Genomic DNA, 13,621 nt, shown 5'->3' with positions numbered 1-13,621 from the left:
CAGCACCTTGATTGAAAATCACCAATTTATATACACAGATGTAATGATTTTTTCCTTTCCTCAGGCAAAGTGAAGTGTTAACAGTCTCACCTTGAGAGTTTTGTAGGCACTGCTCATGGTCGTTACTTTATGGTTTGCATGAGACCCACCCAGTTTACAAAGATGACAAACAGGCCGTCTGCAGATTTCACAATACATGTTCACCCTCTCCATTTCATGTTCTGGGCACATCAAAATCTGCAAAGAGCAAATTAAAATACAGGTGTTTCAGAAGAATGAAATGTTAACAACCTGCACAGGGCTGGATTGGGGCCTGGCCATGTCCCCTCCCCCGGCCATGTCCCAAACCCCCTTCCTCCACACAACTGCCCCCCACCCTCCTCCATGTGGCTGGGTAGAACCCTGCCATGCCAGCCCTGGGTGCCAGATTGGGACCACTGGCTGGATTCAGCCCACCAGGCAAAAAGATTGAATACTACTGGTCTAATGTAAGAGAACTGTTTAACACATGTCACTCATGCCAAGGACAGAAATAGTCCTATTACACTTAAAACAACACTCTTAGCACTACTGACTCCAGCCTCATTCACCAGTGCCTCACCTAATTCCCTAAAATAGCTAAGAGGTTTCGAAAAGCAGAATACGATGTAATGTAGGAAAGATTCAAATTTTAGAAGCAAAATGCCAATTTGTAACACATCACAGAATAAATACAACCAGACATTGTAAACATCAGTTTAAAAATAAACATAGCTGAAAAAATGAAAAAGAAAAATTCTATTGTGTTAGGTAAATGTGAAATAATAATGAAATATCTACTCAGGTTGCACTACACATTGATTAAGCTTGTTATGTTAGGGTTTAAAAAAAAGAAAAGTGTACTGGGTTAGACCAATGGTCTGTCTACCTGAGTCTCCTTTCTCTGACAGTAGAAGCAGTAGATGCTTTACAGCAGGCTTGCTCAATCCTCAGCCTGTGAAGGCATGTCATTTCTACAGGTCTAAAAAGTTGGCAGCAGGGGAATAGTGGCAACATTAATTGCTGCTCTCCTGTGGCCACATTTCCAGAGATAGGGAGCCTAGTGTGTTATACTAGAGAGAAAGGGGCAGCCCAAGATGGCGCAGGGCCAGATCCAGGTGTTCCAACCCCAAGAGGGATCTGGCCTGCAAACTATCTCTGCACCGCTCATCCAACCCACAGGACTGAAAGTTTGAGCACCACTTCCTTAAAGGGAAAATTTTTCATGTAATCCATCCCTGGTCATACCCTCCCTGTTGTCAGTCATTATTGGTTTGGGTATATCAGAGAATATCCCTGTCTGTTCCCTTTGGTAGCTATTAATGGAGCTGTCCTCCATGAATACATCTAATACCTGGTTATACTATCTGCCTCTACAACCTCCTGTGATGAAAATATCTGCAAATTAACTATGCACATACACAACACTGGGCAATAAATTAGCTGTTATGACTTGGGAAATGTAGGAGTTTCAGTTATTCTAGGCTGCAGTAATGCTAAGACATTGTAAAGGACCTTGGGAGTAAAACGTTTTACTGACTGCTGGATGACTTAATAAAAGACGCAGTGAGCAAAAATGTAAGAAACTATAGCTGAACAAGCTGGGGAGTAAAAAGTTAGAACTCACTAGGGAGGCAGAGATAACAGAGGGCAAGCTGTACTCAGCAAGGGTAAGTTAAAGATACTCAAATTCAGTATGGCCAGAGCTAGAAAAGCCCAAACTCAGAAAGGAGGGAGCTCTAGATATCTGAACTTGGGAGGGGGGAGCTGCAGTTGGCAAGGAATAAGCTGCAAGTGTTTGGACCAAGAGAAAAGCGAAAAGAGCCAGAGATAAGAACTGGCACAGAGTGAGGGCATCTAGGCTATAAATACAGGGGTGTGAGACTTTCCCTTTAGTAGCGACTTAAGGGGCATCTGTGCACGTAATGCATCACTTACCATTGTGTGGGCAGTTTCTCTTGTTTGTTTTAAACCTGCCTCCTGATCATTTCAGTGGGTGTCCCCTCATTCTTGTATTCTGGGGCTTAGAGACTGAAAGTTCCCTATTCACTTAATCTACACCTGTCATGATTTTACAAACCTTTATCTGGTCCCTGATCAGCCTTTTTCATTCCAAACTGAAGAAGTCCTACCCCTTCTAGTCTCTCCTGATACAGCAGCCTCTCCATACTCCTGATCATTTTTGTTGGCCCTCTCTGTACATTTTTAGTTCTACTGCATTCTTCTTTTTCAGATGTGAAGAACTGCACACAGCATTCAAGATGTGCACGTACCATGGAATTATATAGTAAAGTGACGAAACTGATGAAGTTTTTCCGTTTTGTTTTTGTCTTCGTAATGTTGCCCAACACTTTACTGGATTGTTGGATGCCCAACATTTTACTAGGCTTTTTTGGTCACCACTGCACACTGAGCCAATGTTTTTACAGAACTACATATAACAACTCCAAGGCCACCTTTCCCAAGTCATAACGGCTAGTTCAGAGCCAAGCAGTGTCTATGTACACTACTTAGCATCTAACACTGATGCTGCTCTGCCCCTTTTTTGCCCACTCAGGTGTGCAAGTTGCGAGAATAAGTTGTTTTCTCACAGAACTGTTTGACTATTGTAATACAACTTAAAATATAATTGTGTCGTGTTATCCTACATTTGGTAAATGAAAGTTATAGCTCTCAAAAAACAAGAGATGGAGAAGACCTACCAGATTATCTTGTTCTTCTATGTCATAATTCAAGGAACAATAATACAGTATGTCTCTCTCCCACCCCTACCACACACATTCCTCAGCATTATTCAGTCTGGTTTTAAATGAATCAAATGAATGACTGGGAACATTGTTTACGAGAATAATAATACTCCATGCATTCAAATCATCTCCTAACAAAAAGGCATGTGATCAAAACTCTAATCTAACCTGGCGCATAGTCATAGCATATCCCTTAAGGGGTCAACATACAGGCTTGATATAGTTTACTATTCCTCATTTTGTCCTCATAGGAAAGTGTATAAATTGAAACACTCACGCCACAGATTGACATTCTAAAAATGTCAATCTATTAATAAACCATATCCGTATTAGCATCAAGAGAACCAGAATTCTCTCCTCCTTTATCTGCCTACAAGGTGAATTTCCTATAGGCATTAAATCTTAAAAATCTTAATATTTTTAAATGGCATATTTCAAAATTTAAAGTCTAATTCTAAAAATAATTTAAATGTTTCTAGTGGCCTTAAAAAAAAAATGTAGCCATAGCCAGTATGTCTGATAAAGTAGGCCCACCCCCCATAAAAAAGCATAGATGTTTACCTGTTATTTTTATGCAATTAAAATGCTATTAAATGGAATAATTAAATGACAATTACTTGATGCAATACTTTGTATTAAAAGAGGAATTTAACTATGATCTGTTCATTATATAAATCAGACTACCAAGTCCAGGAAAATTAAGCTCCTGTGCCTCCCTAGATCCTCTTGCTTTGAATGAGTTGGAGCCTATACATTCAGTTTTCCCATCTTCACAATACATACAGAATTAAACAAAGTATGGCGAGAAAAGTGAAAACCAGATACCAGTTTTACAAAGCTATGCAACTAAAGTTAATATTGTATGGTTCTATTTTGCCTGACTGCATGAATACCACAAATGAAAATTAAGCTTGGCGAAGAGTAATTTAGTAAAATAATTCATATAAAATTAATCTTTCATTACTAAACAGGATTAAATCATGTCTATTTGAACTTAGCTTCAGTTTACTTGCTTATAGGAGAAAGATTAGAAAACCTACAAAGTAAAAGTAACTACAACAATCTAGGTAAAGGTACCGTCGTACAGAACTTACCAATTTTATCAAGTTAGACTAAAAATGTGTATGAAATAAAAAGCAGCCCCACGTAGTAAGCTTTGATTTTCTAGAACCTGGCACTCTCCATAAATGGCATGACTAGATTTTAATCTTACAGTTATGTTTAAGTTTCAATGTACATGTAAGAACAATTGCTAAAAGAAAATGCTATGCTGTTAGTAAAAAGCTTCACCTATGAGCAAATCTACCTGTTTAAAAGTATGTGGTTAAGTATTTCCAGAACCAGTGAACAGTTTCATTCTTTAAAAGTCAGCTATTGCAGTGTGAACATTTTACCCAATTAAAACACGTGATCTGGTCTATACAGAACTCAATGCAAGGCAAAACTGGTCTTAAAAGCAAAGTATTATCTTACAGCAGCATCCATGAGACAGTGGCATACTAAGAGTAGAGTTCCACGGATGCAAAAATTTTGAATTTATACAAGTCTAAGCAATCTCTAATATAGCCATTTATACCATTACATTCATCATGGGATTACCATGTTCTATTTATACACTGAGCAAACCATTGTGCCTTTCCCTTTGCTACTACTCCCTAGTGAAGCCTGAAGCAGAAGCAAACAACAACACAAAGTCCAGAACTTCTTATGAAAGCTTCATTCTTCTACAATAGCTAGACAAGAATTATGACTGGGAGGGAAAAAAAAAAAAGCATAAAACTCAACTTCATCGGTTCTAAGCTTGCCAAAAGGGGAAGGGAAGAAATCCCATATCCCTGAGTAGCGGTGCACAGATAGAGATTTTGGGGCCGATACCAATAGCCGACTTTTAAGGAGGCATATCAGCCAATACCAATCCGATTTCTGATATGCAGCCCTGCAGCTTGAAGAGCTGCATGTAGCATGTAAGTCTGCTGTGGTGGAAGGGGAAGGGGAGGGAAGGGGTGTGGGGGGTGCAGATAAAGGCTCCCTGCAATGAGGGAGGAGTGGGGCTGGGGCAGGGGCGGGATGGAGCTACAGCTCCTCCAGGGGGGTGCGGCTCCCACTGCTGCACTCACCCTGGGAGGGCATGGGGGGGTGGTGAATCCCCGGATCTGTGCGAGACGGGGTAGACTGTAGGTGCAGGCTGGGGCCAGAGCTGCACAGGGCTCTTCCCAGCGGGGACTGGGCCAAGCTGCGCTCGGGGTGGGCAGCAGCAGTGCTAGGAGGGGGCTACAGAGGCAGGCTGCAGCCTCCCCAAAATTTGCCATAGCCCCCCTCCCAGTGTCACTGCATGCCCCAAGCACAGCCCTGGCCCAACCCCCACTCCCCCCACGTGCTGGGTAAGAGGCCAGAGCAGCCCCAACGCCAGCCCACAGCTGCAGCCTATCTCGCCCTGCGCAGATCTGGGGGCATATGCCCCCCGTGCCCTCCCACGGTGAACACAGTGGTGGGAGCTGCACCCTCCCCCCAGACGAGCCGCAGCTCCATTCAGCATGCCACCCTGCCCCAGCTGGGCAATGCCTGCACCAGCCCCAGCCCCACTCCATCCCTCACCACAGGGGCCTTGATCTGTCACCCCATGCCCCTTCCCTCCCCCCTCCCCATCTACCACAACAGACTTACCAGCTGCATGGAGCTCTCCAAGCTGCCAGGCTGTGCTCCTCACTGACTAAGTGCTGAACTGTGGTTGCATGCATGCACAGGCATTTAATCGGCCAAATTATCAGCCACATCAGGCCGATTTCCAATAAAATCCATTTTCTTTATATTGGTGCTGATCTGATAAAGGACCAATATATCGGTGCACCTCTATCCCTGAGCTTATTTGGATATCGAAAGGAATCCAAAAGGAAATTTCATTGCAGAACTCTGATTATTCTGCTACTTCACTGAAAAGTGAAAGTAAACTTCAGTGACTAAAGTCACTGAAATCAGGAATTAAGACCATTCTAAGGACAATCTACACACACACACACACACACACACACACACACCTCTAACCATTCCTCTGTGTGCTCCTACACTTGTCAACACCCACCACATTAACATCAGACTAATAACTTTAATATGTGGCTGATGATTTCTTCAGTACATGTTAGTAATAAAGTCTAGAAGTTCAAATGAAATGGTTATCAGTCATAAAAAAAAACACTGGGCCAGATATATTCTGTAGTATATTAGAGTGGGGCAAGAGATACACATGGTAAGTAACATATCTGCAGGATTCATCCATATGGTACATTAGATTAAACAGCACTTACCTTAGGCCTGAAGTTAGTAGTTGGTCCAACGTATTCATGCTGGGCTTTTACAGTTCCCCAAGGATGATGTATTTTGAAGCATTCATTGCAATAGCTTGCACTGCAGTCCATGCAACTCTTTGTGGATTCTTGAGGTGGAGGTTTGCAGAGATCACACATAATAGCTGTGGCTGCCCTGGCTGCCTGCCTGTATCTTTCCACTATAGTTTCCAACGTGAAGTTTCGGAATAAGCCATTGATGCCACGTTCTCCCAGATCTATATCATTCCGACAGCCAGGACAAGGAAAGATGGTGGTTCTAGGAGTCAATGAATTGCGTTTCCAGCCTGTATAGACAGCAAGTCTTAGTTACAAAAAAGTGGGAAAAACAGGGCAGAAGCGGGGAGAGATCATAAATGACAGGGATCTGTAAGTCAATTCTGAACCATTTCAGCACACCTCTCAGAAGTGGTACAATACTAATTCTGACACATTCGGCCAAGCCAAAGAGAACAGATTTGCCTTTTCAAAGAATTGACTCATTTGTACACAGAAGACAGAGCAAGTTACAATTGAATTCCAAATGAAATTGGGGTAAGAACATTTTACTAATTCAATACCAGATGTGCAGCATTGAAGTTGTGTTTCTAGTAAGAGTACAAAATAGTATAGTGTGGCTGAGGGGCTGCTTTTCTTCAAAAAACAAGCACTATATAGTCCAGGCACTGTGAGAGACAATACCTATACAATGGAGCAATTAGTTTCTGCAGTACTGTGCAAGGTAGAAAAAACTCCCTGTATTTGTCATTTATAGTTCTGGTGGAAAGGCATTTTTGGACAAACATACTTAGAAGTATAATCGAAATATTTACTCTACACCATGGAAGGTTTTCCAAACTAAATTCTAAAAATATCAAAAACTGAGGTTCTACCATTAACATTCAAAGATTTACCACAGTAATTTAATTTTGGATCTGTCTGGATGGTACCATCTTTAAATACCATACATACACACAGCTATCAGCTGACTGCCCAGAGGAGTTTTCCATCTATTGACTCCTCTGTGAAATCCTATGAAATATGAACTTTCATTTCTACCCAGGAGAACTTTTACAATCTTTTCTCCAATGCCTGATGAAGGGTGTGTGCCCAAAAGCTTGCAATTAAAGACATATTTTTGCAAAAATCTTGCTGGTCTAATAAAAGATATCATCTCTACTACGAGTCCCGATTGCCTTATACATACATACAAACTTTCTAAAATCTGTCTGGATGGATGGCTGTTCAAATATAGATCAGGGGGGTGTTGATAAAACATACAAAGTGAAGGTTGTTTAATCTCAGAGCGACAATAAACAGTATTGTTCCCCAAAATCCAAATGTACTTGAGCTTTTACAAACATGGGTTGGAAGGAACATTTGGACCCACAAATACAAGACAAGACAGGTAGGCTGTTAGAACACTAGAAGCTTCCGGCCAAATCATTCAATCCCAGTAGGGACAGACTGAGCTGAATGTTTTTAATTGAACTGTTTAGACAGGCTTGTTTTTAAACAAGCTTTTCAGAACTAAATACTCTATAAAAAAGAAGCCCACCAAGCGTGATACCAAAGGAAAGCCCAACATTTGGTTTTTAGCAGGTTTAATATATAGCATACCCTACCCTAGTCTGTACTGGGGGGAAAAATGAGACTGCAGGACCTAAAGGGAACTTTAAGTTAATTTTTCAAGAGGGATAGATAGATTAGCTAGATAGATAATGCAAACATCAACTAATTACACACACTTCTTTTTAACCAATACATCAACCCTTTATCAACCTCTGTGATAAAGCAGACATAAAGCCTCACATAATTTGAAGAGTTCCTTGGTGAAGACTTCATTAAATAAAAAAAAAAAAGTCTCAAGGTGCCACTAACTACTCCTTCTCATCTCAGACTTCATGGCATTCTGCATTGCTCTAATGAAAAAAGGTCCCCCAGAATAAATGAATTTCTTTACAAGTCTTCTCATTGTGGTGAAAAATGATTGTCCTAAAATATGCACCATGTTATAGCTGTATATGTAAGACAGGGAATAAAAAGTCCAACTGTGGAGTGAGCAAATGTACACAAGCAGATGGTGCCTCTCCAGTTCAGTAAATCACATATTTCTCTCTGCCTAGATAACATATGGAAATAAGGCTACTTCGATGGGAGGGAAAAAAGTGAAATTAAACCAGTTACTGTAGGTCAGGTACAGTTTAGATCTCTGGCTAAAAAGGAATACAAAGTTTCTTGGTACTTACTTGATGTGAATGTAATAACCCAAACTTCATGCCCTGCAATATCTGTAACTTGGCATATGTAGAATAACACACACATGCAATGGATAAAACAGTAACAGTTTAAAAGCCTTATATAAAGATGTATGCTCCCAGGACATGCATACACAAATATACACTTTCTACATAGGCTTTGAAGCAAGCCTGAAAGACCTGGGTTGAAGATAATTTCATGCAATACCATGCAGTGAAGAACAGCCACCAAAAGATGCTTACATAAAAAGCAAAGAATTAACAGAAAATCAAACACTGGTTTGTATAGCTACGGCACAAGTGGTTAATACAATGCTTTAAGGAGCAATACCAAAAACATAAAATAGCAGGTGAAAAAAACTTGGTGCAGTGGTCAAGTTTAAAACAATGCAATCTCAAACATGCTTCTGAAGTCTGGACTAAGTTGACACAAATGTGGGGAATGAATTTGTTTAACCCCAGATACAAGTCAGCCATTTTCTTTGTCACACATGAAACAAGACAAGATTGTGATAACGAAGCCATGCTTTATACATATACTGGTGACACCATGCCTATACCAACATATTCAGTGGCCAGGAAATCCAAGAGATCTTAAGATATTCCATCCCTTTTCACTGATTCAATGCTAATGATTTGTTCTTCTTAGACTAACAACTACTTCAAAGAATACAAGGTCTGTAAATTCATATGGAGACAAGAAATTCATATGTTAACTATGTCAGCATATGCTACTGGTAGATAACTTAAAAACTGAAGCCGATTGATTCTTCATGTATCTGAAGAGTAAATTAGCCTGGTATTTCCCATTTTTATTAAAAAATACAAGTTGTTAAAAGTAAGATTCTGATCAATTTATTGATCCAAGAACACAAGGTATCTTTTTATGTTTTACATTGCCTTCTACCAAACAACTCTACATACAGCTTTCCCAGGAAATTTCAAAAACTATAATAATATTAAACTTTTAACTTCATTTTTTTCTGGATATTTACACTCACTATCAACTAGAAGGCATCCTACTGCTGGTATCATAAGTTATATAAACTTCTGGGCTAAGCACAGACAGTCAAAAAGCCTGAGGCTGAACTGATTCAGTCTTTGCAGATTAGTCTGAACTGCAAAAATTGAACCAATAAGCAAATGAACAGATACGCACTTCTGATTCAGGAAATGCAGCCATATGTCTGCAGTGGCTCAGGCCAGAAGCCAGGGGGCACTAGAGCATGGCTTTCTGGCAAGAAGCCAGCACAGGCTGTGTGTTCACTTCCTCTTCCTGCTGCCCCTGAGGTCTCTGAAATTTGCAGGACATAATCACAGCAGTAGGATTCTGCAGGATTACTCATCACTTCCCCTTCCTGCTTCCAGGTGCCTCTGGAATTTGTAGTCCAGTCACAGCCAGCACTAAGTAAGCCAGCAGGGCAAGGCAGCTCTGTACTTTGGAGAAAGTGAGTTTAACCCCACTTCCTGGCCCCAGGCCCCAGCTGAGGGACTCTGATTTAACTTAAACCAGGAAGGGGTCTGGGACAGAAGTTTTATAAACTGGTTTAGCCTAAATCAGTTAAGTCTGATACTACATTCAACCAGATTTATCTTAAACCAGTTTCAGTCATTTTGAAACTGGTTTATGTGCACTGAACTTCTGTTCTGTTACAAGCTTAAACCAGTTTCTGATCACTTAAACCGGTTTGTGTGCAACTTCCTTCTCTAGCCCTATAGATTCTACAACACTATTAAGTTATGAAGATATGGTTCTCCTGCTAGAGACAATGCATGTGCAGATGGGGGTCTTCAACAGCTGACAAGAATAAACTAACCTTTAAAAAAAATCTCCTCCATGACAGCGTCCTATATTTAAATTAGAGAACAGCACCATCTCTGGCAGTTAAATCAGAAAAGGGATACCACATCTTAAACACAAATCACTTGGAAAAACAAACATGTAAAATCAGATATCACCAGCATTCTGTGGTCATGGAAAATAAAAAGGTTCAATTTGTGAGGGGGGTTAGAAAATAATATCTTAAAGGTCAACTGGACTCTGCCATGATTTTTTTTAAAGAGTTCACATCTACAGTATCCTCAAAAGTTAGTAAGGTCATGAAGAACCATGAAGAGTCCTAAACTGAAGAACAACTCAGTAAATTAGATGCTTAAAATTTATTGTCTTGTCTGACTTTAAAATCTTTTGTTTAAATTAATCTTAAGTGTTGCTTGAAAATACAACAGCTAGAAACGGCTTCATTCCTAACAGAAAGAAGCTGTCTCCCAAGTTAAATATCTTTTAAAAAAGATGGACCGTGACCTGCAAGAATAACCCTGAAATGTCTTTATTTTTGCCATTTGGGAGGTTTACATAAGAAGGACCTTCCATGTTTTGCCTAAACAGTCAGTTTCCTCACTTTGGGTCCGTCACACAGCCAAGTGACAAGCTATAGTTGTTCTCAACCATTTTAGACTTGAGGCAGCCCTCAATAGATTCAAGGCATCTCTCAGAAAATGCCAGCTCTTAGTTTTCATTTGTTTTGTGACTACAGAAAAATAATGGGGTGATTCTTCTATTTCAAAGATCTCAGAAAACCCACAAAAGGTTAGGATGTTTTCAATAACATGGATTCCTACTCAGAATTGCTGGGTTTATCTTATGAATCTTATTTGCATGCCTAACAGTGCTAGCACTGCATGGCACCCCAGGACCTCGAGGCACCCTGGCTGAAAAATCACTCCACTAAAGCAACCGCAAATGCACAAGAGTTAGTAGACATATTCCGGAGCAGGTTTAATACCTGAAACTGTAAAGCTATTTTTAAATCAACTATCTTTCAAGTTGGCTGTGATTAATTAAGCTCTCTGAATATAAAATAAATCCAATTAACTTTTGTTCTGATTTTGAGTGCATCCAGAAACTAAAGAAGAGCTTAACAAGGAAACACTGAATCTCTGAACCTCAGCTCTAAAACAATATGCTGTTAGAAAGAGCAGCTTAAGATCATCACTTAAAGGGGAAAAGTAAATGTCCTCCAACAGCTGTAGAAGTGATTTTTTCCTCCCATAAAATAGTAGTTCTCAGTTTGATGCATCAGTACAACAGTGATTAGTGCTGACAACTCAAGAAGAGCTGCTATTATACTGTTAATTTTCAGCATGAATCCCAGTCTGACATTTTAAGTGACAGGAAAAGTCAACTGAATATTTGAATATTCAAAAAAGTTAGAACCAAATCTACTGTATTTATATATCATTTCACCACTGTTTTTGAAACTGCGATCTTTCCTCCTACATTTATACACCAAAACGCAGTTTCTGGATGCCAGAACTACTCAGTCAGGCTAGCGACTTCCTCTTTAGCATTTCTTTCTCTCAAGAGTTATTCATTCTCTTTTTATAATGCAATACAAACTTTAAGAATACTTCTTTCTCTTTAAGCTAGAAAACAAAAACTATGGTACCTAGAGATCATCACTTAAATTGTACTGGACAGAATGGCATCTTAAAGACTAACAGGTTGAGAGAGGCATAAGCTTTTGTAGCCTACCACTTCCTAAGATGCTATGAATCGACTTGCAGAAAGCAGGGGTTCTATATAGAGGGGGACAAAGGATAGGAGGAAGGGGGCACTGCCAAGAGGGGAAAAGGTGAGTCGAATAGGTCAGTAAGGTGCATCTCTGCCCTGCCTTCTGCCTGACTTCAGACTAACTATCTCTTTACATCTTACTGAAATTAAAACTATACTTAGTTGTACTGAAGCTTGGTTATGTAGCAGATGAGAAATTGTTCCCTTAAAAAGGAATGCACATTAGACAGCACATCTACAGAAACTGTGTAACCCACATAAATGTGTGTGTTTGAGTCCAGTTGACCTTCAGGCTAATTGCAACACAGAATAAAATGTCTTCCAAATAGAAGTCTTCCATATCTTTGTCCACTTGCTAAACTGTTTTGCAGACTTGACCACTGATATTTAAACTATATGCCAATCAATGATTTTTTACTTAATATCTAAATGCTATACTATCTACAGAAATACAAAGAGTGAAATAGTTCTACCTCTCCACCCAAAAGACCTCCGCTGTGAGGCTGTGAACAATGAATAGAAAGCTGTTTTTAGAAATAATAGAAGTGTAGATTCACCAATTGTTTTTAATGGTTCGCATAAGAAAGCAACAACTGTTTTCTTCCCCACTGCAGTAAAATACTGTAAATCTGAAATGAAAAATTGTTTAGTTTCCTAATACACTACACAGTTGTAACACAAAGAAGGAAGAAAACGAAGACAAAGGCCCATTTCATTTCACTTGGGAATAGTTCAGTGCTTCGTGAATACAGACAATTTTTGTAGTATAAACACCACCAGATTTTTCTGCATTATTATAACAAAGCTATATTTGAACAAAGTAAGTTGTGTAGATAATAGCTCCATAAAGCAGAGTTTTAGCTAACAAATTTCCCTTATGAAGAAATGGGTATATGTCCCTTCCCCCAGTCAGATTCTATTGTAAAACCCGCTCTATTCTACAAAAGCACATTAGCTAGGGGAATACACAGAACATTCAGCCAAGAGGGGGGACCAAACTGTTTCTAGTACCATTTACATTCAGACAAGTAGCTTCTGTTTTCTGAGACCACACCTCATACCCCACACACCGGAATGGAGCCATATATTTCTATATCACAGGTAACCCACACAGCAACATTTGTAGTTGCCCAATATTTGCCATTACAGATCTTGTTTTCAGGTGCTTGTAATTTTGGCAAACTTCAAGCATTTCACCTGAAGCTTTCCCAGGTTGGATGTCTATCCGATGATTTAGCTTGGAGATAGAGAAAGCAATTTCAATTACAACAATTTAGCCATTTCCAAGAACAACATTAGAGAAATATTGCCCATGTTAAAAAAATTTCATAAGCCTCTTATTTGAGAAACTAGAATTTCTGCAAAGGGTTTTTTTTGTTTGCAAGCACAGATAAGAGCAAGCCATGCACTCCGTAGCATCCCCTAGGGAGAGGAGTTGATGGGTCTGCTCTTCAGAGAGAGAGGCAGTGGTCTGCTGGGAAAAGATGGCCTCTACCTCACTCCACTGGGGAAGAAGCTCTTCTCAGCCGGAATGGCTGATCTGCTCAATCGGGCTTTAAACTAAGCTCACCAGGGGATGGGCGGATAACCACCAGAGCAAGCTCACCACCAAGCATCAACCACAAAAATCAGCAAGTTAGGATGCTCAAGGGAACTCACTCCTACCCCAACCCACGAACAGAGCTCTTCCACGAATACAAGGAA

The 13,621-nt window shown here is 40.0% G+C and overlaps 1 protein-coding gene across 2 annotated transcripts in view; it reads right to left on the bottom strand.

Annotated features, from left to right (window-relative positions):
- Nucleotides 1-13,621, bottom strand: part of TRIM36 (tripartite motif containing 36) — a 55,753-nt gene that overhangs the window by 17,791 nt on the left and 24,341 nt on the right. For both annotated transcript variants that reach the window (XM_006266874.4, XM_059724926.1), the window contains exons 3-4: nucleotides 6,068-6,393; nucleotides 91-237 (exon numbers count right to left, since the gene is read on the bottom strand). In XM_006266874.4, the coding sequence (XP_006266936.2) occupies nucleotides 91-237; nucleotides 6,068-6,393 (473 nt within the window). The remainder of the gene's footprint in view (nucleotides 1-90; nucleotides 238-6,067; nucleotides 6,394-13,621) is intronic.

The sequence above is a fragment of the Alligator mississippiensis genome, chromosome 3 (genome assembly GCF_030867095.1).
Source record: "Alligator mississippiensis isolate rAllMis1 chromosome 3, rAllMis1, whole genome shotgun sequence".
NCBI lineage: Eukaryota > Metazoa > Chordata > Crocodylia > Alligatoridae > Alligator > Alligator mississippiensis.
Note: the sequence above shows the minus strand (reverse complement) of the source record. Positions and strands in the feature narration are given on the sequence as shown.